We start from the raw sequence: 26,386 nt of genomic DNA, 5'->3' as shown, positions 1-26,386 counted from the left end.
TATCTGTGTGTGTTTGTGTGTCTATCTATCTGCGAGTGTGCGCTTGTATCTATCTGAGTGTGCGCATGTCTCTATCTGTGAGTGTGCATGTGTCTCCATCTGTGAGTGTGCGTGTCTCCATCTGTAAGTGTGCGTGTGTCTCCATCTGTGAGTGTGCGCGAGTCTCCATCTGTGAGTGTGCGCGTGTCTTCATCTGTGAGTGTGCGCGTGTCTCTATCTGAGTGTGTGCATGTCTCTATCTGTGAGTGTGCGCGTGTCTCTAGCTGTGAGTGTGCACGTGTCTCTAGCTGTGAGTGCGCGCGGGTCTCTAGTTGTGAGTGTGCGCGTGTCTCTATCTGAGTGTGCGCGTGTCTCTATCTGTGAGTGTGCGCGCGTCTCTCTCTGAGTGTGCGCGCGTCTCTCTCTGAGTGTGCGCGCGTCTCTCTCTGAGTGTGCGCGCGTCTCTCTCTGAGTGTGCGCGCGTCTCTCTCTGAGTGTGCGCGCGTCTCTCTCTGAGTGTGCGCGCGTCTCTCTCTGAGTGTGCGCGCGTCTCTCTCTGAGTGTGCGCGCGTCTCTCTCTGAGTGTGCGCGCGTCTCTATCTGAGTGCGCGCGCGTCTCTATCTGAGTGTGCGCGCGTCTCTGAGTGTGCGCGCGTCTCTATCTGTGAGTGTACGCGCATCTCTATCTGTGAGTGCGTGCGCGTCTCTATCTGTGTGTGTGTGCGCATCTCTATCTGACTGTGCGCGTGTATCTATCTGTGACTATGTGCGTGTATCTATCTGTGAGTGTGCGTGTATCTATCTGTGAGTGTGCGTGTGTATCTCTGTGAGTGTGCGTGTGTATCTCTGTGAGTGTGCGTGTGTATCTCTGTGAGTGTGCGTGTGTATCAATCTGTTAGTGCGCGTGTGTATCTATCAGTGCGCATGTGTATATCTATCTGTGAGTGCGCGTGTATCTATCTGAGTGTGCGTGTGTATCTATCTGTGCGTGTGTGCATCTGTATCTATTTGTGTATGTGTGTGCATGTGCATCTCTGTGTATGTGTGTGTGTGTATCTATCTGTGTGTGTGTATTTATCAGTGTGTGTGCGTGTGTAACTACTTGTGTGAGTGTGCATGTGTATCGATCTGTGAGTGTGCACGTGTATTGATCTGTGAGTGTGCACGTGTGTATTGATCTGTGAGTGTGCATGTGTGTATCTATCTGTGAGTGCGCGTGTGTATCTATCTGTGAGTGCGCGTGTGTATCTATCTGTGAGTGCGCGTGTATATCTATCTGTGAGTGTGCGTGTGTATCTATCTGTGTGCGTGTTTGCATTTGTATCTATTTGTGTATGTGTGTGCCTGTGTATCTATCTGTGTGAGTGTGCGTGTGTATCTATCTGTGTGAGTGCGCATGTGTACCTATCTGTGCGAGTGTGCGTGAGTATCTATCAGTGTAAGCGTGCGTTTGTATCTATCTGCGTGAGTGTATATCTATATGTGCGTGTGTGTTTCTATCTGTGCTTGTCCCTTTGTACGTGTGTGTATCCATCTGTGTGTGTGTATCCATCTGTGTGTATTTATCTATCTGTGTGTATATCTATCTGTGTGTGCTTGTGTGTGTATCTATCTCTGTGTGTGCGTGTATCTATCCGTGCATGTGCACATGTATCCATCTGTGAGTGTGCGCATGTCTCTGTCTGAGTGTGCGCGCATCTCTATCTGAGTGTGCGCATGTCTCTATCTGAGTGTGCACGCGCGTCTCTATCTGAGAGTGTACGCGCGTCTCTATCTGAGAGTGTACGCGCGTCTCTATCTGTGAGTGTGCGTGTGTCTCTATCTGTGAGTGTGCGCGCGTCTCTATCTGTGAGTGTGCACGCGTCTCTATCTGTGAGTGTGCGCGCGTCTCTATCTGTGAGTGTGGGCGCGTCTCCGTCTGAGAGTGTGGGCGCGTCTCCGTCTGAGAGTGTGGGCGCGTCTCCGTCTGAGAGTGTGCGCGCGTCTCCGTCTGAGAGTGTGCGCGCGTCTCCGTCTGAGAGTGTGCGCGCGTCTCCGTCTGAGAGTGTGCGCGCGTCTCCCTCTGAGAGTGTGCGCGCGTCTCCGTCTGAGAGTGTGCGCGCGTCTCCGTCTGAGAGTGTGCGCGCGTCTCCGTCTGAGAGTGTGCGCGCGTCTCCGTCTGAGAGTGTGCGCGCGTCTCCGTCTGAGAGTGTGCGCGCGTCTCCGTCTGAGAGTGCGCGCGCATCTCTATCTGTGAGTGTGCAGGTGTATCTCTCTGTGCGAGTGTGTGTGTATCTATCTGTGTGAGTGTATATCTATATGTGCGTGTGTGTATCTATCTGTGCATGTCCATATGTGCATGTGTGTATCTATCTATCTCTGTGTCTGTTTATCTATCTGTGTGTGTATCTCTATCTGTGTGTGTTTGTGTGTCTATCTATCTGCGAGTGTGCGCTTGTATCTATCTGAGTGTGCGCATGTCTCTATCTGTGAGTGTGCATGTGTCTCCATCTGTGAGTGTGCGCGTGTCTCCATCTGTAAGTGTGCGCGTGTCTCCATCTGTAAGTGTGCGTGTGTCTCCATCTGTGAGTGTGCGCGTGTCTCCATCTGTGAGTGTGCGCGTGTCTCCATCTGAGAGTGTGCGCGCGTCTCCATCTGTGAGTGTGCGCGTGTCTCTGAGTGTGCGCGTGTCTCTATCTGTGAGTGTGCGTGCGTCTCTATCTGTGAGTGTGCCCACGTCTCTATCTGTGAGTGTGCACGCGTCTCTATCTGAAGGTGTGCGCGCATCTATCTGTGAGTGTGCGCGCGTCTCTATAAGTCAGTGTGCGCGCGTCTCTATCTGTGAGTGTGCGTGCGTCTCTGAGTGTGCGCGCGTCTCTATCTGAGTGTGCACACATCTCTATCTGTGAGTGTGCGCAAGTCTCTATCTGTGAGTGTGCGCGCGTCTCTATCTGTGAGTGTGCGCGCGTCTCTATCTGTGAGTGTGCGCGCGTCTCTATCTGTGAGTGTGCGCGCGTCTCTATCTGTGAGTGTGTGTGCATCTCTATCTGTGAGTGTGCCCGCGTCTCTATCTGTGAGTGTGCACGCGTCTCTATCTGAGGGTGTGCGCGCATCTATCTGTGAGTGTGCGTGCGTCTCTATAAGTGAGTGTGCACGCGTCTCTATCTGTGAGTGTGCGTGCGTCTCTGAGTGTGCGCCGTCTCTATCTGTGAGTGTGCGCACGTCTCTATCTGAGTGTGCGCGCGTCTCTATCTGAGTGTGCGCACGTCTCTGAGTGTGCGCGCGTCTCTATCTGAGTGTGTGCGTCTCTATCTGAGTGTCCGCGCGTCTCTATCTGAGTGTGCGCACGTCTCTATCTGAGTGTGCGCGTGTCTGAGTGTGCGCGCGTCTCTGAGTGCGCACGTCTTTATCTGAGTGTGCGCGTGTCTCTGAGTGTGCGCGTGTCTCTATCTGAGTGTGCGCGTGTCTATCTGAGTGTGCGCGTGTCTCTATCTGAGTGTGCGTGCGTCTCTATCTGAGTGTGCGCGCGTCTCTATCTGAGTGTGCGTGCGTCTCTATCTGAGTGTGCGCGCGTCTCTATCTGAGTGTGCGCGTGTCTGAGTGTGCGCATGTCTCTGAGTGTGCGCGCGTCTCTATCTGAGTGTGCGCGCGTCTCTATGAGTGTGCGCGCGTTTCTATCTGAGTGTGCGCGCGTTTCTATCTGAGTGTGCGCGCGTCTCTATCTGTGAGTGTACGCGCGTCTCTATCTGTGAGTGTACGCGCGTCTCTATCTGTGAGTGCGTGCGCATCTCTATCTGTGAGTGCGTGCGCGTCTCTATCTGTGAGTGCGCGCGCGTCTCTATCTGTGAGTGCGCGCGTGTATCGATCTGTGAGTCTGCACGTGTATCGATCTGTGAGTGTGCGCGTATGTATCTCTGTGAGTGTGCGCCTATGTATCTGTGAGTGTGCGCGTGTGTATCTATCTATGAGTGTGCGGGTGTGTATCTGTGTGTGTATCTATATGTGCATATATGTATCTATCTGTGCGTGTCCATCTGTGCGAGTGTGTATCTGACTATGTGTGTGTGTGTGCATGTGTATCTGTGTGTGTGCATGTGTCTCTATCTGTGACTGTGATGCGCGTCTCTATCTGTGAGTGTGCCCGCATCTCTGTGTGTGTGTGTGCGCATCTCTATCTGACTGTGCGCATGTATCTATCTGTGACTATGTGCGTGTATCTATCTATGAGTGTGCGTGTGTATCTCTGTGAGTGTGCGTGTGTATCTCTGTGAGTGTGCGTGTGTATCAATCTGTTAGTGCACGTGTGTATCTATCTGTTAGTGCACGTGTGTATATCTATCTGTGAGTGCGCGTGTGTATCTATCTGAGTGTGCGTGTGTATCTATCTGAGTGTGCGTGTGTATCTATGTGCATGTGTGCATCTGTATCTATTTGTGTATGTGTGTGCGTGTGTATCTGTCTGTGTATGTGTGTGTGTATCTATCTGTGTGTGTGTATCTATCAGTGTGAGTGTGCGTGTGTAACTACCTGTGTGAGTGTGCATGTGTATCGATCTGTGAATGTGCACATGTATTGATCTGTGAGTGTGCGCGTGTGTATCTATCTGTGAGTGTGCACGTGTATATCTATCTGTGAGTGCGTGTGTGTATCTATCTGTGAGTGCGCGTGTGTATCTATCTGTGAGAGCGCGTGTGTATCTATCTGAGTGTGCGTGTGTATCTGTGTGCGTGTTTGCATCTGTATCTATTTGTGTATGTGTGTGCGTGTGTATCTGTCTGTGTATGTGTGTGTGTATCTATCTGTGTGTGTGTATCTATCAGTGTGAGTGTGCATGTGTAACTACCTGTGTGAGTGCGCGTGTATCGATCTGTGAGTGGGCGTGTGTATCTATCTGTGAGTGCGTGTGTATCTATCTGTTTGTGCATGTGTATCTATCTGTGCGTGTGTATCTATCTGAGTGTGCGTGTGTATCTATCTGTGAGTGTGCGTGTGTATCTATCTGTAAGTGTGCGTGTGTATCTATCTGTGCGTGTGTGTGTATCCATCTGTGTGTGTGTATCTATCTGTGTGTGTGTATCTATCTCTGTGTCTATGTATCTGTGTGAGTGTGCGTGTGCATGTGTATCTATCAGTGTGAGTGTGCGTGTGTAACTACCTGTGTGAGTGTGCGCGTGTATCAATCTGTGAGTGTGCACGTGTATCAATCTGTGTGTGCACGTGTATCAATCTGTGTGTGCGCGTGTATCTATCTGTGAGTGTGCGCGTGTGTATCTATCTGTGAGTGTGCGTGTGTATCTATCTGTGTGTGTGTATCTATATGTGCATATATGTATTTATCTGTGCGCGTGTGTATCTATCTGTGAGTGTGCGCGTGTGTATTTGTGTGTGTATCTATATGTGCATATATGTATCTATCTGTGCGTGTCCATCTGTGCGAGTGTGTATCTGACTGTGTGTGTGTGCATGTGTATCTTTCTGTGTGTGTGCATGTCTCTCTATCTGTGACTGTGATGCGCGTCTCTATCTGTGAGTGTGCGCGCATCTCTATGTGTGTGTGCTCGTCTCTATCTGACTGTGCGCGTGTATCTATCTGTGACTATGTGCGTGTATCTATCTGTGAGTGTGCGTGTGTATCTCTGAGTGTGCGTGTGTATCAATCTGTGAGTGTGCATGTGTATCTATCTGTTAGTGCGCATGTGTATATCTATCTGTGAGTGTGCGTGTGTATCTATCTGTGAGTGTGCGTGTGTATCTATCTGTGAGTGTGCGTGTGTATCTATCTGTGCGTGTGTGCATCTGTATCTATTTGTGTATGTGTGTGCGTGTGTATCTGTCTGTGTATGTGTGTGTGTGTATCTATCAGTGTGTGTGTGTGTGTGTGTATCTATCAGTGTGTGTGTGCGTGTGTATCTATCTGTGAGTGCGCGTGTGTATCTATCTGTGAGTGCGCGTGTGTATCTATCTGAGTGTGCATGTGTATCTATCTGTGTGCGTGTTTGCATCTATCTATTTGTGTATGTGTGTGCGTGTGTATCTGTCTGTGTATGTGTGTGTGTATCTATCAGTGTGAGTGTGCGTTTGTAACTACCTGTGTGAGTGTGCATGTGTATCGATCTGTGAGTGTGCACGTGTATTGATCTGTGAGTGTGCACGTGTGTATCTATCTGTGAGTGTGTGCGTGTGTATCTATCTGTGAGTGCGCGTGTATATCTATCTGTGAGTGTGCGTGTGTATCTATCTGTGAGTGTGCGTGTGTATCTATCTGTGCGTGTGTGCGTCTGTATCTATTTGTGTATGTGTGTGCGTGTGTATCTGTCTGTGTATGTGTGTGTGTGTATCTATCAGTGTGTGTGTGTGTGTATCTATCAGTGTGTGTGTGCGTGTGTATCTATCTGTGAGTGCGCGTGTGTATCTATCTGTGAGTGCGCGTGTGTATCTATCTGTGAGTGCGCGTGTGTATCTATCTGAGTGTGCATGTGTATCTATCTGTGTGCGTGTTTGCATCTATCTATTTGTGTATGTGTGTGCGTGTGTATCTGTCTGTGTATGTGTGTGTGTATCTATCAGTGTGAGTGTGCGTTTGTAACTACCTGTGTGAGTGTGCATGTGTATCGATCTGTGAGTGTGCACGTGTATTGATCTGTGAGTGTGCACGTGTGTATCTATCTGTGAGTGTGTGCGTGTGTATCTATCTGTGAGTGCGCGTGTATATCTATCTGTGAGTGTGCGTGTGTATCTATCTGTGAGTGTGCGTGTGTATCTATCTGTGCGTGTGTGCATCTGTATCTATTTGTGTATGTGTGTGCGTGTGTATCTGTCTGTGTATGTGTGTGTGTGTATCTATCAGTGTGTGTGTGCGTGTGTATCTATCTGTGAGTGCGCGTGTATATCTATCTGTGAGTGCGCGTGTGTATCTATCTGAGTGCGCGTGTGTATCTATCTGTGTGCGTGTTTGCATCTGTATCTATTTGTGTATGTGTGTGCGTGTGTATCTATCTGTGAGTGCGCGTGTGTATCTATCTGTGAGTGCGCGTGTGTATCTATCTGTGAGTGCGCGTGTGTATCTATCTGAGTGTGCGTGTGTATCTATCTGTGTGCGTGTTTGCATCTGTATCGATTTGTGTGTGTGTGTGCGTGTGTATCTATCTGTGAGTGCGCGTGTGTATCTATCTGTGAGTGCGCGTGTGTATCTATCTGAGTGTGCATGTGTATCTATCTGTGTGCGTGTTTGCATCTATCTATTTGTGTATGTGTGTGCGTGTGTATCTGTCTGTGTATGTGTGTGTGTATCTATCAGTGTGACTGTGCGTTTGTAACTACCTGTGTGAGTGTGCGCGTGTATCGATCTGTGAGTGTGCGTGTGTATCTGTGAGTGCGTGTGTATCTATCTGTTTGTGCGTGTGCATCTATCTGTGCGTGTGTATCTATCTGTAAGTGTGCGTGTGTATCTACCTGTGCCTGTGTGCATCTGTATCTATTTGTGCATGTGTGTGCGGGTGTGTGTATCCATCTGTGTGTGTGTATCTATCTGTGTGTGTGTATCTATCTCTGTGTCTATGTATCTGTGTGAGTGTGCGTGTGTATCTATCAGTGTGAGTGTGCGTGTGTAACTACCTGTGTGAGTGTGCGCGTGTATCGATCTGTGAGTGTGCACGTGTATCAATCTGTGAGTGTGCGTGTGTATCTATCTGTGTGTGTGTATCTATATGTGCGTATATGTATCTATCTGTGCGTGTATGCGTGTGTATCTATCTGTGAGTGTGCGCGTGTGTATCTGTGTGTGTATCTATATGTGCATCTATGTATCTATCTGTGCGTGTCCATCTGTACGAGTGTGTATCTGACTCTGTGTGTGTGTGCATGTGTCTCTATCTGTGACTGTGATGCGCGCGTCTCTGTGAGTGTGCGTGCATCTCTATGTGTGTGTGTGCGCGTCTATCTGACTGTGCGCGTGTATCTATCTGTGACTATGTGCATGTATCTATCTGTGAGTGTGCGTGTGTATCAATCTGTGAGTGCACGTGTGTATCTATCTGTTAGTGCGCGTGTGTATGTCTATCTGTGAGTGTGCGTGTGTATCTATCTGACTGTGCACGTGTATCTATCTGTGACTATGTGCGTGTATCTATCTGTGAGTGCGCGTGTGTATCTATCTGTGAGTGCGCGTGTGTATCTATCTGTGAGTGCGCATGTGTATCTATCTGAGTGTGCGTGTGTATCTATCTGTGTGCGTGTTTGCATCTGTATCTATTTGTGTGTGTGTGTGTGTGTATCTATCTGTGAGTGCGCGTGTGTATCTATCTGTGAGTGCGCGTGTGTATCTATCTGTGAGTGCGCGTGTGTATCTATCTGTGAGTGCGCGTGTGTATCTATCTGAGTGTGCATGTGTATCTATCTGTGTGCGTGTTTGCATCTATCTATTTGTGTATGTGTGTGTGTGTGTATCTGTCTGTGTATGTGTGTGTGTATCTATCAGTGTGAGTGTGCGTTTGTAACTACCTGTGTGAGTGTGCATGTGTATCGATCTGTGAGTGCGTGTGTGTATCTATCTGTGAGTGCGTGTGTATCTGTGAGTGCGTGTGTATCTATCTGTTTGTGCGTGTGTATCTATCTGTGCGTGTGTATCTATCTGTAAGTGTGCGTGTGTATGTACCTGTGCCTGTGTGCATCTGTATCCATTTGTGCATGTGTGTGCGTGTGTGTGTATCCATCTGTGTGTGTGTGTATCTATCTGTGTGTGTGTATCTATCTCTGTGTCTATGTATCTGTGTGAGTGTGCGTGTGTATCTATCAGTGTGAGTGTGCGTGTGTAACTACCTGTGTGAGTGTGCGCGTGTATCGATCTGTGAGTGTGCACGTGTATCAATCTGTGTGTGCGCGTGTACCTATCTGTGAGTGTGCGCGTGTATCTATCTGTGTGTGTGTATCTATATGTGCGTATATGTATCTATCTGTGCGTGTGCGCGTGTGTATCTGTGTGTGTATCTATATGTGCATCTATGTATCTATCTGTGCGTGTCCATCTGTGCGAGTGTGTATCTGACTCTGTGTGTGTGTGCATATGTATCTTTCTGTGTGTGTGCATGTGTCTCTATCTGTGACTGTGATGCGCGCGTCTCTGTGAGTGTACGTGCATCTCTATGTGTGTGTGTGCGCGTCTATCTGACTGTGCGCGTGTATCTATCTGTGACTATGTGCGTGTATCTATCTGTGAGTGTGCGTGTGTATCTCTGAGTGTGTGTGTGTATCAATCTGTGAGTGCGCGTGTGTATCTATCTGTTAGTGCGCGTGTGTATATCTATCTGTGAGTGTGCGTGTGTATCTATCTGACTGTGCGCGTGTATCTATCTGTGACCATGTGCGTGTATCTATCTGTGAGTGTGCGTGTGTATCCTGTGAGTGTGCGTGTGTATCTCTGAGTGTGCGTGTGTATCAATCTGTGAGTGCGCTTATGTATCAATCTGTGAGTGCACGTGTGTGTCTATCTGTTAGTGCGCGCGTGTATATCTATCTGAGAGTGTACGTGTGTATCTATCTGTGCGTGTGTATCTATCTGTGCGTGTGTGCATCTGTATCTATTTGTGTATGTGTGTGCGTGTGTATCTGTGTATGTGTGTGTGTGTATCTATCAGTGTGAGTGTGCTTGTGTAACTACCTGTGTGAGTGTGCATGTGTATCAATCTGTGAGTGTGCACGTGTATTGATCTGTGAGTGTGCACGTGTGTATCTATCTGTGAGTGTGCGCGTGTGTATCTATCTGAGTGCACGTGTGTATCTATCTGTGAGTGCGCATGTGTATCTATCTGTGAGTGCGTGTGTGTATCTATCTGTGTGCGTGTGTGTATCTATCTGTGAGTGCGCGTGTGTATCTATCTGTGAGTGCGCGTGTGTATCTATCTGTGAGTGCGCGTGTGTATCTATCTGTGAGTGCACGTGTATATCTATCTGAGTGTGCGTGTGTATCTATCTGTGTGCGTGTTTGCATCTGTATCTATTTGTGTATGTGTGTGCGTGTGTATCTATCTGTGAGTGCGCGTGTGTATCTATCTGTGAGTGCGCGTGTGTATCTATCTGAGTGTGCGTGTGTATCTATCTGTGTGCGTGTTTGCATCTGTATCTATTTGTGTATGTGTGTGCGTGTGTATCTGTCTGTGTATGTGTGTGTGTATCTATCTGTGTGTGTGTATCTATCAGTGTGAGTGTGCGTTTGTAACTACCTGTGTGAGTGTGCGTGTGTATCGTTCTGTGAGGGCGTGTGTGTGTATCTGTGAGTGCGTGTGTATCTATCTGTTTGTGCGTGTGTATCTGTGCGTGTGTATCTATCTGTGAGTGTGCGTGTGTATCTATCTGTGAGTGTGCACGTGTATTGATCTGTGAGTGTGCACGTGTGTATTGATCTGTGAGTGTGCACGTGTATCTATCTGTGAGTGTGTATCTATATGTGCGTATATGTATCTATCTGTGCGTGTCCATCTGTGCGTGTGTGTCTATCTGTGAGTGTGCGTGTGTATCTATCTGTGTGTGTGTATCTATGTGTGCGTATATGTATCTATCTGTGCGTGTCCATCTGTGCGTGTGTGTATCTAGCTGTGTGTGTGCGTGTGTATCTGTCTGTGTGTGTGTGTGTGTGTGTGTGCGTGTGTATCTATCTGTGTGAGTGTGCGTGTGTCTCTATCTGTGACTGTGATGCGCGTCTCTATCTGAGTGTGCGTGCGTCTCTATCTGAGTGTGCGTGCGTCTCTATCTGAGTGTGCGTGCGTCTCTATCTGTGAGTGTGCCCGTGTATCTCTATGTGTGAGTGTGAGCGCGTCTCTATGTGTGAGTGTGTGCGCATCTCTATCTGACTGTGCGCGTGTATCTATGTGACTGTGCGCTTGTATCTATCTGAGTGCATGTGTATCTTATCTGTGTGTGTGTATACTGGATGAGGATAAGGTTGTACTTGGCAGCGATGTGGTTGAACAATGAATGCCTGCTATTGTTTTTAACTTGGCGTCCATTTAGTTTCAATTCCGGGAGAGTAGTATCCTGGAGTTATTTCCCTGCGTTCAGACTGCTAAATCCAGCTATCTTATCCCAGCAGCGCACTCCTAAACCTGTTTAGTTTTCTGTGGGCCTGTGGATCCTTCCCGGGATAAGAGACCTATGTTAGCAGTGCGCATGCCAGCAGTTGGCTTATTATTGATGGTGTCCTGGAATCTGAACCTAAAGGGGTCCAGTGTAAAAGATCCTGCACCCAAGAACTGCTATGACCCATAAAACAGCATCCTTGCTGGAGACTGCATTGTCAGGAGTGGAGATGTGAGATTTCTCGGTTTCCATTGTGTTAGAGCAACTGTGTATGTTATCGTGGGCTGATAGGGCATGTGCCTGTGTTTATTATCTCCCTTCACTGAGATATTAATCTCTACCCTGTCACTGCAGCAAGGCACCAGTCAGGGAAGGAGAGGGAGGTTGGAAGAATATTCAACCCCTTACTGAAAATCCTGTTGCAATTTCTAGTTGCTTGTGCTGAGACAGATGCGGGTGAACATGTCAAAGTTCAGTGGACAATTCAGAGAAAGATAAATGAGCAATCATTAGGAATTCACAATGGAAAGAGGGAGTTTTACCTTCGTTTTCTTAAAACAAACATAATCTATCCTGATTATAAAATCTACATTTCATTGGTTTTAAAATTTTTGCTCATTTGCTTCAGTTTTGTTCGTACTTGGATTGTTCTTACAGGTGTTCTAATAGGTTAAGAATATATTGCGTTATATTTGAAAGGATATAAATATATATGTTTACGTGTCTGATTTATCCATGTACTCAGCTCAATGTCTTATTTGCAGTAGTGGCTCAGTTTGGGAATGCAATAACCCTGGAGCTCTTTTCTCTTAGAGAAGACTGAAGGTGGGCCCGATAGAAGTCTTTAAAATTATGAAAGTGTTTGACAGGGTGGATAGAGTTTCCATTTTGTGGGAGACTCCAGAACTAGGAGCCATAAATATATCTAATAAATCCAATGGGGAATTCAGGAGAAACCTCTTTCACCAATGTGGAACTCACGACCCTATGGATGTTGAGGTGGATAACATAGATGCATTTAAGGGGAAAAGGTGAGGGAGGAAGGATATGTTACTGAAGTTGGATGAAGTCAGATGGAAGGAGGCTTGTGGCAGTGATTGGCCCACTCCAATGCTGTAAAATTATATGTAAAAAATTTGGAGGAACACCAATAGTTTAATTGAAAAATGTGCAAATTAATAAAGATCAGCCATAGTTGCAGGAAAATAATATTGTTGATGTACTTATTTCTTTTGTGTGATGAAGTGAGATATCCTTGTCTGTGTGTTTTTGTTGCTTTTGTGTGTGCGCTGGACCCTGTATTATCTGTTGTGTGTGCTTATGTTATGTGAACATAATGAGCATTCCTTGTGTGATTTATTGTTTTAATCAGCACAACATGAACATTGAAGGGAGTAATCTTGGCATTCTGACAGATTGTAAAGTTTGATTTAGAAATACATTGTAAATAAGATGCATAGTGGCGAATTAGTGGTTTAAGGAAATATAAATCCATGACTCAAGTCAATCCTCATAATCCACGAGCACCTCACTCACAAGTGAGTGTGAGGCCCACAACCTAAATAGTTTATTTCTCCATATTGCGATTTATCCCAAATAACACATTCAATTTATCCTGTGCCATTTTTGAGCACAGTTACTTAGATGTATTGAAAAATTGCATGACCAGTCTTTTGGCCATTTGCTTAAATGAAAACATTTAATTCCTCCATTCTGAATTTCCTACATCTCCTCTCATGTGTGCTCTCGTAAGCTAAGCTTAAAAAACTGCTTTGCACAGTGAGTTAACGCTCTAACTCTGTGACACATGATTCCGTTTATCTCTCTGGTGCTGCTGTGACACGTTTATCTTATTTTAATGATTGTAATGCCATAGGTTCTTTATATTCCAAATCAATCTCTTCAAATTCCTTTGAGCCAGTTTTAACATTGTTACCACTGATACTCAGCTACTGGATTAAAAATTAATTTATTTTTACAAATTAAGGCAGAAACATTTGTGGTAAAATTTAACATGTGTTTTTTAAATATCGCGTGACATTAGATGATAAAAGCGGAAGTGCTTTTGGAATTAAGCTGAACAGAAGAAAATGCTCAGAACTGCTATTGCGTGTTTATGATGATGAAATGTGACATTATCTCATCCTTAAACTTGCCTCTGCACCAGGGGCCATATATGACATATACGCCAGCCTGCAAGCTAAACATTACACATACGATGTAAATGCAAACACAAGTGGAGCATGTGTAATTGATGATTGCTTGTGAAATAGCTTCTGAATAAAGATACTGTTGCAATTTACTGTAATTATATTTCTATGCGTGTTTCAATTCTACATTTGAATTATATAACTATTATAAACAGAACGTGCAAAATTGCTCGAGAACGATGTCTTATATGCAAGATTGGGAACAAAAGCAACCAAGCAATGAACCATTCTGTTTAAAATGCACAGCAATGTAAGCTGCTTACAGCAGACTCATCTGCTGTCCAGCGTAACTAGACAAATCCGGTCTCTTTGATCTCCAATTACTTGAAAAACTGATGAATGGACAGATTACAGTTAGTCTGAGAAATTCTGCGTGGAATTTACATGTTGATTGGTCACAGTCACGCATGGCTTCTCCCTGTGTGGCTCGGCTGAAAGGAAATGTTTCTGTTAATTTGGTGCCTCTGGAGCAAATGCAGAAGCAGTCTCCCAGATGAACGTACGTGTCGCTGTCTGTGTTGAGACACCGCATCTTCAGGGCAACCCTGAGATGTCACTAATATTGCATAACCTCAGGCAGGGTGGGATTGGTTACAACAGTGCAGGACCTTGCTTCCTGCGGTCACAATACAGGAGGCAGTGGTGCAGCAGAGGAGTGGGGTGCGTGGATGGGGCAGCTGCACAGGCAAATTGCTAGAGAAACTACTCCCAATGCCTGCAATACTTATATTGTTTTTGGTTCAAGGGGACACAAACCGTCTGGTTTCTCCAATTCTCTAGGCAGCTTATGTCGGCTCTAAATGAAGTTCAGAACCAGTTCCCACGATTTGGAACATTTTTAATGCATTGCGATTGCTTGACTGGCTATTTTTCCTCCTGGTTCCCTTCCTTCATCTCTCTGACCCAAATATTTTATTAATAGTTCCACAAGCAGTAGCTCCCTGTATATGGAATGGACTCCTAAAAGGAGTACTGGAGGTAAAAAAAAAAATCCCCAGAATCCTTTAAGAGCCAAGTGTAATCAGCCACACAGCGACTACATAGAGCATTTCTTGGTTATAAGCTAAGATAGGCCAGAATGCCCTCTTCCCATCGGTAATCATCTTCTGAATTGCTTGCCCCATCTACTTGCCTCTGTATAGTCTGAAGGGTACAGGCCAATGGCCCATTTCACTGATTTTCCAAAAACGATAGCAACTCACTTACAATCGGTTTCTCTTCTTCCCATTCCCACCCCTACCTGAGGCACACTATTTTCCCCAAGTGTTTCTCTTTTTTGTTCTTGGGTTATACTCTAGAAATGTTTTTTGAGTTCAGGATCTCAGGAATTAAACAGAAAACGCTTGTCATCACTTTTTGGTTTATTTGTTAAATCTTTGCATGAATTTCTCACTTTCTGAAAATGGTAGAATAAATACTTTTTGAGCCTATAAGGTATGCTGTGAACTGCCAAAATGTTTTGTTAAACAGGAATTGGATGAATGAACACTGTTGAGGTACAGTGGTTACAAGCTTAGTTATACCTTCATGGTGGATAGAACCATTGTGTCTGCTACACTACAGGGGGGGACAGTGGTATAATAGTAATGTCACTGGACTAGTAATCCAGAGGCCCAGGCTAATGCTCTGGGGACATGGGTTTAAATCCCACCATGGCAGCTGGTGGAATTTAAATTCAATTAATAAAATCTGGCTCAGTAATGGTGACCATGGAGCTATCATTGCTGTAACCCAACTGGTTCTCTAATGTCCTTTAGGGAAGGAAATCTGCCATCCTTACCTGGTCTGGCCTACACTCCAGATCCACAGCAATGCTTAACTGCCCTCTGAACTAGCACTAGCAAGCCACTCAGTTAAAGGGGCAATAAATCACTGGCCTTGCCAGTGAAGCCCACATCCTGGGGTATAGAATAAAGAAAAAAACTACACTGCAAGGAACCTGGACGAAACATATTGTTGCTGAGTGTCCACAAAGTCTTCCTAGCCTATTTCCCCCTCTCGCTCTGTCTCTAATGGCTTCAAACAGAGCACCTGAAGACAACCTGAGAGGTACCAACTCAATTTTGACAGACAAAAGAAATTGAATTTTGTTATTCATTCACAGAATCTGCGTGTGAAACCAGTGTTTGCTGCCCATCTCTGTACAACTGAATAGCTTACTTGATCTTTTTAAAGGATATTTAAGAGCCAGTCACATTGCTGTAAGTCTGAAGTCACATTGGCCAAGTTAGGTAAGGACAGCAGATTTTCATTAGTGAACGAAATGGGTTTTTAAGACAATTGAGTAATTTCATGGTCGCCATTACTGATACCAGTTTTGTGCTCAAATTCCAGATTTATTTAAATAATTGAATTTAAATTCTCCAACTGCCATGATGGGATTTGAACTCATGCCCTTGGATTGCCAGTTCAGTAACATAACCATTACGCTACCGTACTCACAATCTTTGACCACTCAAAAAAGGTTGCCCGTCAAATGGAAAATCCATAAGATGTTGTTATTTGAATTGAATAGCTTGGCATCCTCCCTTTCTGTGGGTGAACCTGGTTTTTAACTCCAAATGTGCCTCGACGGGAGAAAGAAACACCACAGTTTGGTATAGAAGAAAAGGTGGGTTGTTTATGTCGTATGGCTGCAGACTATCTGCGAACTGGTTCAACTGAGTTCAAATTTTGACAAGGATTCAGGACCAGGCAGCTGTATTAACTCAATACTGCAACCATCTGGCTGGATCCACTGCTGTGCCCTGCGACAATGTTTAAAAAATTGATTGTGCTTCTTTCACCCCTTCCCCTCAATCTTTTTATACTGCTCCTTCCTTCAACAACCCCCACCCCTCCAGTTTAACCACTGTTTCTCACATGATTTCCTACTTTTCAGCCCAGAGGTTCCTTCCACCCAGTTTTGGGGAGTTAGTAGCACATTGGTAATATTACTGGATTAGTGATCCAGACTAGTGCTGTTTGAACACTGGCTCAAATTCCACCAGGGCAGCTAGTGGAATTTAAATTCAGTTAATTAATAAAGTCTGGTCGGGGACTGGCTTTTAACTCCATTGTCAATTGTGATTTAAAAACCCATGTGATTTACTAATGCCTTTAGGGAAGGAAATCTAGCCGTCTTACCTGTTACCTGTGACTCCAGCCCACACTGCAATATGATTGACTCATAATTCCCTCTGAAATGACCCAACAAGCCACTCAGTTGTACCACAAAGTCAAAAAGGAATGAAACTGGACGGACCACTTAGCATCAACCTAGGCACCGGAAAACTATATCACCATTCCTTCATTGTCGTTGGGTTAAAATCCTGGAATTCTCCTCCTAATAGCACTGTGGGTGTACCTATACCACATGGACTGCAGAGGTTCAAGAAGGTGGCTCACCCCGACCTTCTTAAGGGCAGTTAGGGATGGGCAACAAATGCTGGCTTTGCCAGCGATGCCAACATCCTGCAAAAGAATAAATAAAAAGTTAATAAATCAGCACAATGTATACTTGAACATTTGCCTCTCTTACACCAACTGGGGCAAAGCAAATAAGCCACAAAAACTCTGAGAGCACCAGTGCCCCTCTGAGAGTCAGGAAACAAGAGGTGAACTAACTTTGTTGGCGCAGTTTAGACATGTATCGCTGTTTTCACATGTCAGGTGATATCATGATATTGCATGGCTGAAAGCTGCATTGATGGAGAAGTCAGATTTAGGTGTACTTTTTGTCATTCAGCATCCTAACTATTGCACATTGTGCCTATCCATAGAATTCAGTAAATACATAATACATCATTTGCAATATGTTTGGTCCGTGCAGTTCATAAAATTGCTTTCCACAAATTCACTTCCTTTCCAATGGTTTAAGCACAGAATGTACAGTGTGTGCATAAGCACACGCATGTGAGAAAGTAACATTTCTAAGACCGGTTGAGAAGCATACTCTGATGGCAAACCAGGCCCCTGCTGTCATGAGGTTTACAGTATTTAACATATTAGAGCTAATTTGGGAGAGGGAAATAATTCATACAAATCAAAGATGCTTTAATATGGGTGATGTACATTCTAGTCTGTTACCAGTTCATTGCTGTCTCACTGGCCAACGTGCAACTATCACTATTTCATCCTTGTGTTGTATAGTTCAAAATGCTTGCTCCGCTTATAACACAATTTAGAGTAATATAAACTATACTGCCAAGTACTTTCCACCATTCAACTCGGGTCATCCAAGAGACAATGTTGATTATTTGGTGATTAGGCAGAAGGTATGTGAATCATGGTTGGCATGGTATATCAGTCCTTCAGTTCCCGATTTCTTCAGTTGGTTTGTTTAAGCCTCAAAGGATTTATATTTCCTTTTCGGCTGCGTATTTCACTAGATTTCTCCAATCGCTAACTGGGCCTCAATAATGTAGGTAGTTTATCAGTTATTTTATTGCATTTATATTTCAAAATCCTGTCTACTGTTGGGTTGCTTTCAACACCTGTTTGCAGGGATAGTATATTGGGCGATTGCAGCAGTGTAATGTTGTGAGGCACTGGCTTGGTGTATTTGATCTGAGACGGTCTGTGCTTGATACCTAATCTCTCTCGCTAACTCCCATGCACCGAGAGTGCTGCATTGACATGAGGACCTGGTTTTGATATTTTCTTTTGCCTTAATCTTTTACGTCATTTGTGAAATTGAAGTTGGCTTTTGAAACCTGAGACAGGTATGTAATATCGTTTTCCAATGACCTTTGCGAAATTGAAATTTAGTTTTGAATGGCTTTATGTGCAGCTTATATTTTTTTTCTTTCTCCTCCCTCTTAGAAAATGAAGAAAGAGGCTGCGAGGGTCAACAGAATGAGAAAACTGTGCGAAGCACCTTGACTGCACTAAGAAACTTCAGAGAGTTCCTCCTTTCCAAATACCCACACGAAAACCGGGAAATCCAAATCATACCATGCACGGAACTTGATGCCTATCTAGCTTCGTTCTTTGTGGACGCCAGGCAGAAAGATGGCTCAGAGTACGAGCCCAACAGTTTGGCCAACTATCAGTGTGGACTTGAAAGGTACTTAAAGGAATACAAATATGGGTTCAGTATAACGAGGGATAAGGAATTCAGGCGCTCCCAAGAAGCACTGAAACAAAAGCAGCTTGAGCTGAGAGGCAAAGGGAAAGGGAACAAGCCTCACAAATCAATGAAACTCACCTTTGCTGATGAGCTCATCCTGCGTAAACGAGGCTTGCTGAGCCGGTACAACCCTGAGGGGCTGCTTAATCTCGTGTGGCTAAACAACACTAAAGCGTTTGGGCACTGTGCTGGGTTCCACAGTTCCACACTAAAATGGGGGGATATCAGGTTACACGTAACCGAGACAGGCTTGGAGTACCTGGAGTGGGAAATCATAGACAGCTCCGATGCACAAGGGAAGAGCCGGAGAGCGGGAACTGAGTGCAGAATTTACGCCACGCCACATTCTCCGCAGACATGCCCAGTGCAGGACTACAAGGAGTATGCTCAAAGACGCCCTCCAGCTATGCGTTATGAAGATGCCCCTTTTTACCTATCCATCAAGCCAGTCTGCAACCTGGCCGCACTTTACTGGTACAATAGCCAATCCCTCGGCAAGAATAAGCTCTCAAAAATGGTTAAAACCATGTGTGAAAAGGGGAATATTCCTGGGAGGAAGACCAACTTTAGTGTTTACCAGAGTTGCAGTTCTCTGTCTGAAGCACAAAGTAACCAGTTGGTGCTAATATGTAACAATCTGAGCCAGCAGGCTGCCCAGTCAATGTCAGGTCTCAACAATACAGGGAACTTCATCATCTCTGGTTCTTTTGACTCTTCCTCAGATACAGCCTGACAGAAATGTGCTTTGGGTTTATTTTTTAATTATTCTCCATGTTCTATCACTCTTTTATACAGTCAGTCTAATTACTTCTAAGCCACTGATAGTTGAAGTTTTTAATAGTAGCGTGTTAAAGGATTATTGGCCTGAATTATGTCTCGAGCCCAGGCACATTAAAACTCCAGTGAGCCAATGTATAAGTTAATGATGATTCTGTGACACACACTCTTTGAAATCTGAATACGCTTTTTTTTTAGTCTAGGAAGGTCTCATTTTTTTCAAGCAAATCTAGATATCATGAATCAAAATGTCATTGTTGAAACTCCAGAAGTCTGGAAGTTGTTTAGAAAAGAAATCCCTGATTTTATTTCTAAATCTCTCCTTGTGTTTCAAGAACTACCTTTTTTCTGTACAGCTTTTCAAAATGTGCACAATCTTTATCATTAAATTTCTGTAGCAAAAGGACTCTCAAAAGTTTAAGTGTTAAGCATTCATGTAGAATCAGAGAAATTGCAGCCTTTTTCTCATATAAATTTCTAAGCAGGTGAGATGGGTATGGTATTTTGGACAAACCTGCCGTGGATCTAAAGTGCGGAAGCCTCTTTTCACAGCTGCAGTATTAACTCTTCCATCCAGTATTAATTGTGTGCTGTTTTCAGCCATTTCTCGTCTCTCAGTATCATTGTTTTTTGCACCATTCCTGCTGCCATATACCCACCGCTTTACATCCTTCACTGCAGATAATGGCATTAACGTTCTTGCTGCCCTCAGTCTTTCATCTGCGTGTGTATTCAGTGTGTTTAAGCAGCTTGCTTTCTTTGCCAAGCCAAAGTTTTTTTTTCCCCAATGGAGGGTGATTAGCTGGCTGTTAGATCTTCCTAGGAACTGTGCTTCTAAATTTCCTAACAGTTAGAAAAAACATTAGTGAGAAAAATATCAGATTTAGGATTTATTTTTAAAATAGTTATGATTTGTAACTATAGTTAATGTATTTGGAGTTTGAGGACCTGCTGTCAGGGGCCTGTATGATTTATATTGAGCTTGCTGAGCAAACCAGTGATCTGTAGGCCTAATTACTTTGAATGGAAAACACTGATCAAGGTGTGCTATCAGGCAAAATAGTTAACCTGGATAAACCCAGAATTGTATCAGGCTGGTATCTCATCATTCTGGTCATAAGATAGTTGTACAGTACTTCATGACTAAAACCTTTAACCTTACATCCATCTTCTGTTTACTGAGCATGTCATCTTGATACTGAGGAATAGATTCAGTGTCTTGGTTAATTCGTTGTGTTGCAAATGCACAGTTTCTTGTCTGTTCATGTTGCATCTCATTGGACTGTGTGTGTACCTTAACGTTGCTTGTGAAATTCTACTAGCAATTTGATTTTGTATTTTAAAAGTTACAATTATTGGTGTTACAGATTTTATACGTCATCTTATTTATTTTAGTTCTTTTTGGATGACAGTTTGTAATTAGAATATTTGTATATGGCTGCTCGTACATTAATACTGATAGTTGTTGGAACCCCATTTTTTGCAAAGTGCATAAGCTAAGTCTGGTGTGAAATTCAATAATGGATGCTGGGTTCACACCAAGGAAGGATTGCAGCTCTGTATAGCCCTTTTGTCTTAACGGTCTAGTTCCACAAAACTCAAATGAAGTGGATTTCTGTGCAGGACACTGTGTTACTTCCTGTAGCACTTTCTGGAGCCACGAGTGAGTGTCTGTGTGTGTGTATGTGTGTGTGTGCAAGCGTGAGTGTGTGTGTAAATGTAAATAAATTGGGCCCAATTTGCCAGCTTGTTCCCAGTTAAAATAATGAACAGTTCTAAAACTGGTAGAAGGAAAGATTTATATCAAAATAATGTGCCTACAAGTGCATGCGCCTCTAAATGAAATGGTTAAAAATTTTACTTTTTAAAAAAAGTAAAATTTGAGTTTGATAAACTGAACTATTTGGTTAGTATTCAAACAGAGTTTATTGCTTTAACAATATGCAAAGATATATTAACAAGGAGACTGTTAGGTACTACTTTTTTAATCAAAAGCTAATATATAGAAATTAGTGTGTTTGGCTAATTTAACCCATTGGGCATCTGTACACTGAGATTTCAATAAAATCATGAGTATTATGAATGTGGGCAAAATTGTAATGCATTTCCTTCTTGCTGATTGTGCAGTAGATTTGCTCAGGCATGTTCTACAGATGTCAAAGGTTTTTTCAGTGCTCAAAGGGTTAAAATAACCTCTTGTTTTGGTTTGAGTCTTGAGGCCGATCTGATGGGAGTTCTGTATGGCTCTAGATTTCAACTTAGGTAGGAAATTCTTTAGAATACTGTGAAACGTTAAAATCACTGCCTGAAGTGTAGTAGTTGACAATTATTATTCCATGTAGTTTTGTGTTTTTTGTCTAAATTTTATTAAAATACAGTGTTTAGGTACTGCTTTTTCTAACTGGCCTTCATAAACTCTGTTCTTTTGTCTTTTAATCTTTCAATGAGTGTTACAATGTTGAACTATTTCTGTTTTGGTTTACTTCCTAGCCCAGTGTACAGTTTCAGACTGTGGTACTTGCTTTCCCCTGCAGACAGCCCAAAGCAGTACTAGTGGGGAACAAAAAGAACTTTTTTGTACATATGAACTTTGCTTTGAATAAAAGGGCAAACTGTGAAGTAAAAAACAATAGTTGCCCAACTTTGTTCACACCTAAAATAAAAACTTTTATGCCAGACGATTAAGGTTCCCTGGGTTTCAGGACCCTGCAGCCAAGTATGCTTTTGGAGGGAATGGGGGTAATCAGGACAGGGCCTTCAAGTATTCCGCAGTGGCTTTGATTCCTGATGATTCAAGCTAAAGCGAGTGGGTCACAAAGTTGATCCAGTTAGCAACCAAAGCATACTCTGAATATCCAGGTTCATTCCTGATTGATGCTGTTACCCAATCCTAGAATGATAGTGGAAGTTAGGAGCAGGAGGAGGCCATTCAGCCCCTGAAACCTGTTCTGCCCTCCATCAGATCATGGCTGATCAGTATCTTAATTCCATCTACCCACGTTGGTTCCATACTCCTCAATAACCCTTGCCTAATATCTATTTCAGTTTCAGAATTTTTAATTTAGTGGCGCTATAGATGACCGATAGCGCTTCTTTGTTAAGGGGCAGGTTGGGGGGGTGCGGGTTGATGGATTTGGTCAGCGTTTCCATTCCTGATTGTTAGCTAGCCCAATCCCTATTGGCAACATTCATGTGTGGATAGTCAAGTGAGGGAGACTTCTGGCTCAGCTCTGGTTCCCTCTGAGAATTCGACACTCGTCACAACTCAGAAGCGAATAATAGTCACTTTGGAGGTTAATTTCAGCCTAGGGCCATCAAAATAGTAACAACTTCAGGAGGGGAAAGAAGGAAATTGGCAAGAAAAATGATCAAACTATTTTAAGCACTGGGAAAGATTTTTGGTTAATTGACCAAATTACTGTTGGCCGCTGCATGATATAATATTTCTTTTTCTTATCTGAGGAAGAACTTTTTTTTTGAGTGAGCGGTAATGACCCAGAACTTGCTACCTATTGAGGATGGTAGAAGCAGAAACGATTAATGATTTCAAAAAGAAATTGGATGGGCACTAAATAAACTTGCAGGACTATGGGGATACAGCCAGGAAATGGTTTCTGCTTTATTTCAGCTTTAATTGTGTCGGATCACAGACTAACATCCAACATTTCTATGGATAGCACTAGCTAAATCAGGCATGATCTGCTGTGGTGGTAGTCCTGGTAGTGAAAGCTTTTAAATGTAAATAATGGGACTGATTGGATTGTTCTACAGAGAACTAGCATAGACTCAGTGGACTAAATGGCCTCTTCCATTGCCGTAATGACTTTGACTTTACGGGGTGTATTTTTCAACGCTTCAGAAAGTTGACATATTTTGCAACTGTCTCCTAATGATGCACTGCAAGAACAGCGGTTTATATTTTCTTAACACCTTGAAGCTAGTAAAATGTTCCAAGGAGCTTCACAGAAGCAATTATCAAATAAGATTTGACATCGAGCCACGTAAGGAGATATTGGGACAGGTGACCAAAAACTTGGTCAAAGCAATAGGCCTTAAGGAGAAGGGAGAGGTGGAGAGGTTTAGGAAGGGAGCTGGGTAATAATTCCCCCCACCTCCTTTCACAGTCTACCCTTAGTCGCAGCTAACTAGATTTGAAACCAGGAAACCTTTGTTTCGTTGATGAATTAAAACCCAGAAGTCCACTACGATATAAAAGGTGGAGCACCATCTTTTTGTTTTGGCCACTAGGCTGCCTTTGTACCTGTAACATTCATATTGAAATGAATTTTTTTTTTGGCATCCTCAGCTGGGAAGGGGTGAAAGTTGACCAACCATAATCCGATTCTGCTCTTTTTTATGATCTTTTGTGTCTCTGTTTAGCCAAGTTAAATTATACTGTGATTAAGATCATGCTATTCACTACTCTACTACTAATTCGATTGTTAGATAATACACCAAATGCAAAATGTGTACACTCTGCACTCTGAGCATTCATTTAACAAGGTGCACCTTATAAAATCATCAATTTACACCTTACGATTAGAATAAGGGGAACTCTAGTTTTTATTTGCAAAGCATATGTACTTTGGCTTTGAATTACACCCTGACATCTGTGATTTTTCTTATTTCAAAAAAAACTAATGATTAATTTTGCTGAAAAGAGAGACATATTGTTAAAGCTTTTCATCTTGCACTCATCAGGACAAACACAAGAATGCCAAATTTCAAACGATCACAACAATTTATACTCAATGGCAGTCCCTCAGTCAATCAGAGTCAACTTGCAACCACTCAGCACCCTTTTTTCCTGTGGTATAAATTGTTATCATTATTTGAAATTTGGCATTCTTGCGTTTGCCCTGATGAGTGCAAGACAAAAAGCTTCAGCAGCATGTGTCTCTATTCAGCAATATTTAAATTATTAATTTGTTTTTTGTCTAAACATTTACATTCTAAACTGTATTCTGTCAAAATGAAATGTTGCTGTCATGCCAAAAAACATGCAAATCTCTATGCATTTTGTAATCAAGTCGTATTGTTGCAGTGCAAGCTAAGCATGTTTTGTAGGCGCTCTTGTTGACTTAAGTTGTCCGTTTTTTGGGAAAATGTTAACATTTGCTGCTAATAATCAGTTACTGATTTTGAAGAGCCTTTGTGTATACTTAGGCTTCACCAATCAATTCTTTCATTTGCTGTTTGACTTATTGGTATGTGTGATAAACCAAAAGAAAAGTGCACACGGTTTTGAGTTGCTGGCTTCCTTCTATTTCTGGTTAAGACCATAATGTTGTCTGCTGGGGTTGGTGGGTGGGGAAGAGGCAGCAGAAGGGGATGGAAAGGATGATGTACTTCAGCAATATCTGGATTCTGAGTCTCTCTGTCTCTGCCCCACCCACCCTTCCCGCCTGCTAAACTTTTTCGACTTAATAAGTTGAAGTTTCAAGATGGAGTATATCCCTCCTAATTGTTACGCCAGCCTTAATCAAGTTTGATTTTAACAACTTTTGGGTGTGCACTGTCATTTCTTGAAAATGATGTGTTGAATTATCCACGTTCTTCAGTATTATGCATTCAGAGGCTGGTAGGGTGGGAAAAAGTGTTAGGGGAGGGCTAGGGGTGTCATTTGCACATTTGGTCTTGTATCACACTCATATCTGCACACTATGACCGAATTGATTGGTACACAAAAGTCTTTGATGTTTATTGCAAGCATATGTAGAGCTCTAAAGAAAATGAGAGAAAAAGGCAAAAAAAAACACTTAAAATTAATCTGTTTTTAAAGTTGTTAATAATTGTCTCTTTGCTGCATGCTATTTCAGAGTTTCCTCTGTGTATGTAGAAACTGAACTCGTTGCCAGATAATAAATGAATAAACCATGCTCTGTTCTCCACTTGGCTAGTTTTTAGTTTCTTTTAATGTTGTGCCTTTGGGCTAGAAATCGTGCAGCTGAGGATTACAAAGGCACCTCGTGTCCCTGTGTCATGTCATCCGAAATATGTCATTGAAGGTAACAGATTATACATTTTGATTGTGGCTTGTTTGAAGGATTGCCAATAAATAAAATGGAAGTTCCATGTTGCTGAATTAATGTCTTTTATTTTGTAATCCCATTTATTTTCCAAAGCATGAGCTTTCTTATGTTATTTCTTATCGGCAATACTCAGTACTTTTTAACTTCGTTGGTTACTGTTCTGTGAAGTTGTGATTCTTCAGTACGTACTAGTCATTATTTCTTTCCGAGAAGATTGGTGGGAACCAATTTTTCTTTGAAATTCCATAGTTTGATTCAAATATTAAGACAATGTTACATTTATATAGTGCCTTTTATGATTTAAGAGCACCTCAAAGCACTTTGCAGCCAATGAAGTGCTTCTGAAGTGTAACTGTTGTCTCTGTTGTGATATAGGGAACACAGCAGCCAATTTGCACAGAGTAAAGTCTCACAAACAGCAATGCTACTCTACTACTAATTCGATTGTTAGATAATACACCAAATCCAAAATGTGTACACTCTGCACTCTGAGCATTCATTTAACAAGGTGCACCTTATAAAATCATCAATTTACACCTTACGATTAGAATAAGGGGAACTCTAGTTTTTATTTGCAAAGCATATGTACTTTGTACTATAGCCATCGCCCTTGACATTCAGTGGCATCACCATCATGGAATCCCCCACTATCAACATCCTGGGACGTTGCTATTGACCAGAAACTGAACTGGACTAGCTGTACAAATACTGTGACTACAAGAGCAGGTCAGAGGCTAGGAATCCTGCAGCATTTAGCCAACTCCCGACTCCTCAAACCCTGTCCACCCTCTACAGGCACAAGTCAGGAGTGTGATGGAATACTCTCCACTTGCTTGGATCAGTGCAGCTCCAACAACACTCAAGAAGCTCGACACCATCCAGGACAAAGCAGCCCACTTGATTGGCATCCCATCCACAAACATCCACTCCCTCCACCACTGACACACAGTGGCAGCAGTGTGCACCATGTGCAAGATGCAATGCAGCAACTCACCAAGACTCCTTAGACAGCACCTTCCAAACCCTCAACCACTACCATCTAGAAGGACAAGGGCAGCAGATGCACGTTTCCCTCCAAGCCATTCACCAACCTGACTTGGAAATATATCGCTGTTCCTTCACTGTCGCTGGCTGAAAATCCTGGAACTCCCTCTCTAACTGTGGGTGTACCTACTCCACATGGACTGCAGCGGTTAAAGAAGACGACTCACTACCACCTTCTCCAGGGC

At 43.4% G+C, this 26,386-nt stretch overlaps 1 protein-coding gene across 8 annotated transcripts in view; it reads left to right on the top strand.

The window, feature by feature from the left end:
* LOC121277052 (uncharacterized protein KIAA1958) overlaps positions 1–26,386 on the top strand; it is a 171,158-nt gene that overhangs the window by 125,604 nt on the left and 19,168 nt on the right. For 7 of the 8 annotated variants that reach the window (XM_041185972.1, XM_041185975.1, XM_041185976.1 and 4 more), the window contains one exon: positions 18,042–25,172. The exons of the other annotated variant lie outside the window; for it this stretch is intronic. In XM_041185972.1, coding sequence (XP_041041906.1) covers positions 18,042–19,081 — 1,040 coding nt within the window. In that variant the 3' untranslated portion in view covers positions 19,082–25,172. Of the gene's footprint in view, positions 1–18,041; positions 25,173–26,386 lie in introns of those variants that run through there. 8 annotated transcript variants of the gene reach the window in all.

This window comes from Carcharodon carcharias, chromosome 4 (genome assembly GCF_017639515.1).
Source record: "Carcharodon carcharias isolate sCarCar2 chromosome 4, sCarCar2.pri, whole genome shotgun sequence".
NCBI lineage: Eukaryota > Metazoa > Chordata > Chondrichthyes > Lamniformes > Lamnidae > Carcharodon > Carcharodon carcharias.
The sequence above is the reverse complement of the archived record's forward strand: the minus strand, read 5'-3'. Positions and strand labels throughout refer to the sequence as shown.